Here is a 2276-nt window from a genome sequence, read left to right as displayed (position 1 = left end):
AATTAAAGCATATAAAATTATCCAACCTGCTCAAATTCTAATATATTGTGAAGACTACTAACTACACTAAGGAGCCATATTTCACACCAAAATTAATTTTTCTTAAAAACAAAATAAAATACAATTCTGTTAGATAACCAATAAAAATCTAATCAACAATAAATCAATAAATCAATAAATATTTTTAAATTATATTCTGTATTAATTAGTCGTCATTAATTTAAATTTTATTTTAAAAAAATACAAAAGTCATACTTATTAATTAAAGTTATTTAAAATTAACTGATTAAAAGTTATTTACCTATATTTCCTTTTTTTGAGAATGTCATTGATATGTTTCATTTTTCTATTAAACAAAAAAGGTTGAAGGTAGATCCAGATTACATGTAAAATAATATATAATCGAAGCTCGAATATCTAAGTTGAGAATCAGATGAAGGAAATTAAAGGGGAATGAATCGATGCTAAGAATAAGAAGTAGATTGAAGTGTAATTTTAGGTATAGCTAGGAAGTTGAGGAATGAATAATGAAGAAGAGGAAGAAAGAATTGAGAATGGAATTGAAATGAATAGTGATTGATCTGACCTTCTTTATGGAGGCTTTTTCAACGAGCTTCTTCACGGCGAACATTGTTCAAATAATCTTAGAGTGGATATTGAAGAAGAAGAAGAAGAAGAAGAAGTGGGGAATGTGCGTAGTTTGTGGCAGTTTGCAGTATCTGGTTGTGACGAAGAGGTGATTGATGAAAATATATACGATGCTTTTTCAAAGAACAGAAAGCACAACTAAACCAAAGATTCTTCTCACTTATGACAATGATGTTAATAGATTTCATCCTTTTTCTTTTGGGTACCAAATTTAACGGTTGAAAATTTACTGCAGTTAGTTTCATGTAAAGTTTAATTAAGAGTTATTAAATAATAATTTAATTAAATTATTTAATAATTTTTAACTGTTAACTTCACGTAAAATTAATTACATATAAATTCTGCCAATTTAAATACAATAGTAATGTCTAGTTTAAAGGCTAATTACTTAATCTGTTTATATAAGTGTTAAAGATTCGTATCTCATTTTATATACATGGTCATTTATTGATTAACGATAAATTCTTAAATTAAACTCAGATTCTGTTTAAATTAATCCTTTTCATGTTGAGTTGAGAGATACTGTAAAAAAAAATGTCTAAATTTAAAAAAATAGCTGAATAATTTTACAATTATAATTTGGGATTTATGCAAATAAATTTAAATAAATACAATATTATGTAATTTTCTTAAAACAAAAATAATTACATTTCATTTTTTCGTGTGTATGTAAATTATAATTTTAAACTAGGATTTAAAAATATATATATAATATAATTTACGTTTTAAAACTACAATTTACTAAAACTTATACTTATTGAGTTACAGAGAAATTATTATATATTTTTACAAGCAAATATTTATTTATTATAAATAGCCACCAACAAATAAGTTAAGTCAATTATTAATTTTCCATAACAATATAATTATTTCTAGTGTTCTATACTATTTGTTGAGATGATTGCCCAAAAATATGCTGAAATTTAGTTTAGGCTTTTCCAAATGACCCCTTTTATTTTTAGAAGAAAACAAAATCTACAAAAATGAAAAATATAGAAAATCTAAGTTATAGTGGATAGGATAAGATTTATCAAAAAGACATTTATGCTTGACTATGTGTAGTGTTAAAATGTTTAATCTCACTCACTCACTCACTCACTCACTTTGACTTTGTCTTCACTCTTTAGAACGTGTTACTGTTTTCCTCGAACAAATTAGATCCTACACGTGTCAGCTGTTGATAGCATAGTGGGACCCAAACCATGGATGGTGGAGCCCACACTATTATTACGTATACGTGGCACAACCGAAAGGACTTTGCTTCATCCAATTGCGTTTTCTCTTCTCCCAACCCCCCTTTTATTTTTGGAAATTTTATTACTATCTTTTTGGATTGTTTGGTACCATTGACGTTAATGTTACCTAATGTTAAGTTATGTTAATCAATTTAGGTTAGTCGATAATTAGTCTACTTAAATAACAATCCCACTAGGTATATATATTTTTTATTGAAGAGGTTTCATCACGTTTGCATGTGCATCTTCGATGGAAACGAGCAACAGAAGTATAGAACGTTGAAAAAAATGAAAGTGTATAGTATATTACTATTTCACTGATTTTATTCGTTAATCTTAATTATAAAAAATATATATAATATATAATTAAAATTAACTATTAAAATTTATGAA

The 2276-nt window shown here is 25.9% G+C and overlaps 1 protein-coding gene across 1 annotated transcript in view; it reads right to left on the bottom strand.

The window, feature by feature from the left end:
- The window catches only part of LOC107622357, a 12757-nt gene extending 11954 nt beyond the window's left edge, over positions 1–803 (bottom strand). Inside the window, exon 1 of the mRNA XM_016324227.2 lies at positions 587–803. Within this exon, the coding sequence (XP_016179713.1) occupies positions 587–631 (45 nt within the window). The 5' untranslated portion in view covers positions 632–803. The remainder of the gene's footprint in view (positions 1–586) is intronic.

This window comes from Arachis ipaensis, chromosome B10 (genome assembly GCF_000816755.2).
Source record: "Arachis ipaensis cultivar K30076 chromosome B10, Araip1.1, whole genome shotgun sequence".
Classification (NCBI taxonomy): domain Eukaryota; kingdom Viridiplantae; phylum Streptophyta; class Magnoliopsida; order Fabales; family Fabaceae; genus Arachis; species Arachis ipaensis.
Note: the sequence above shows the minus strand (reverse complement) of the source record. Positions and strands in the feature narration are given on the sequence as shown.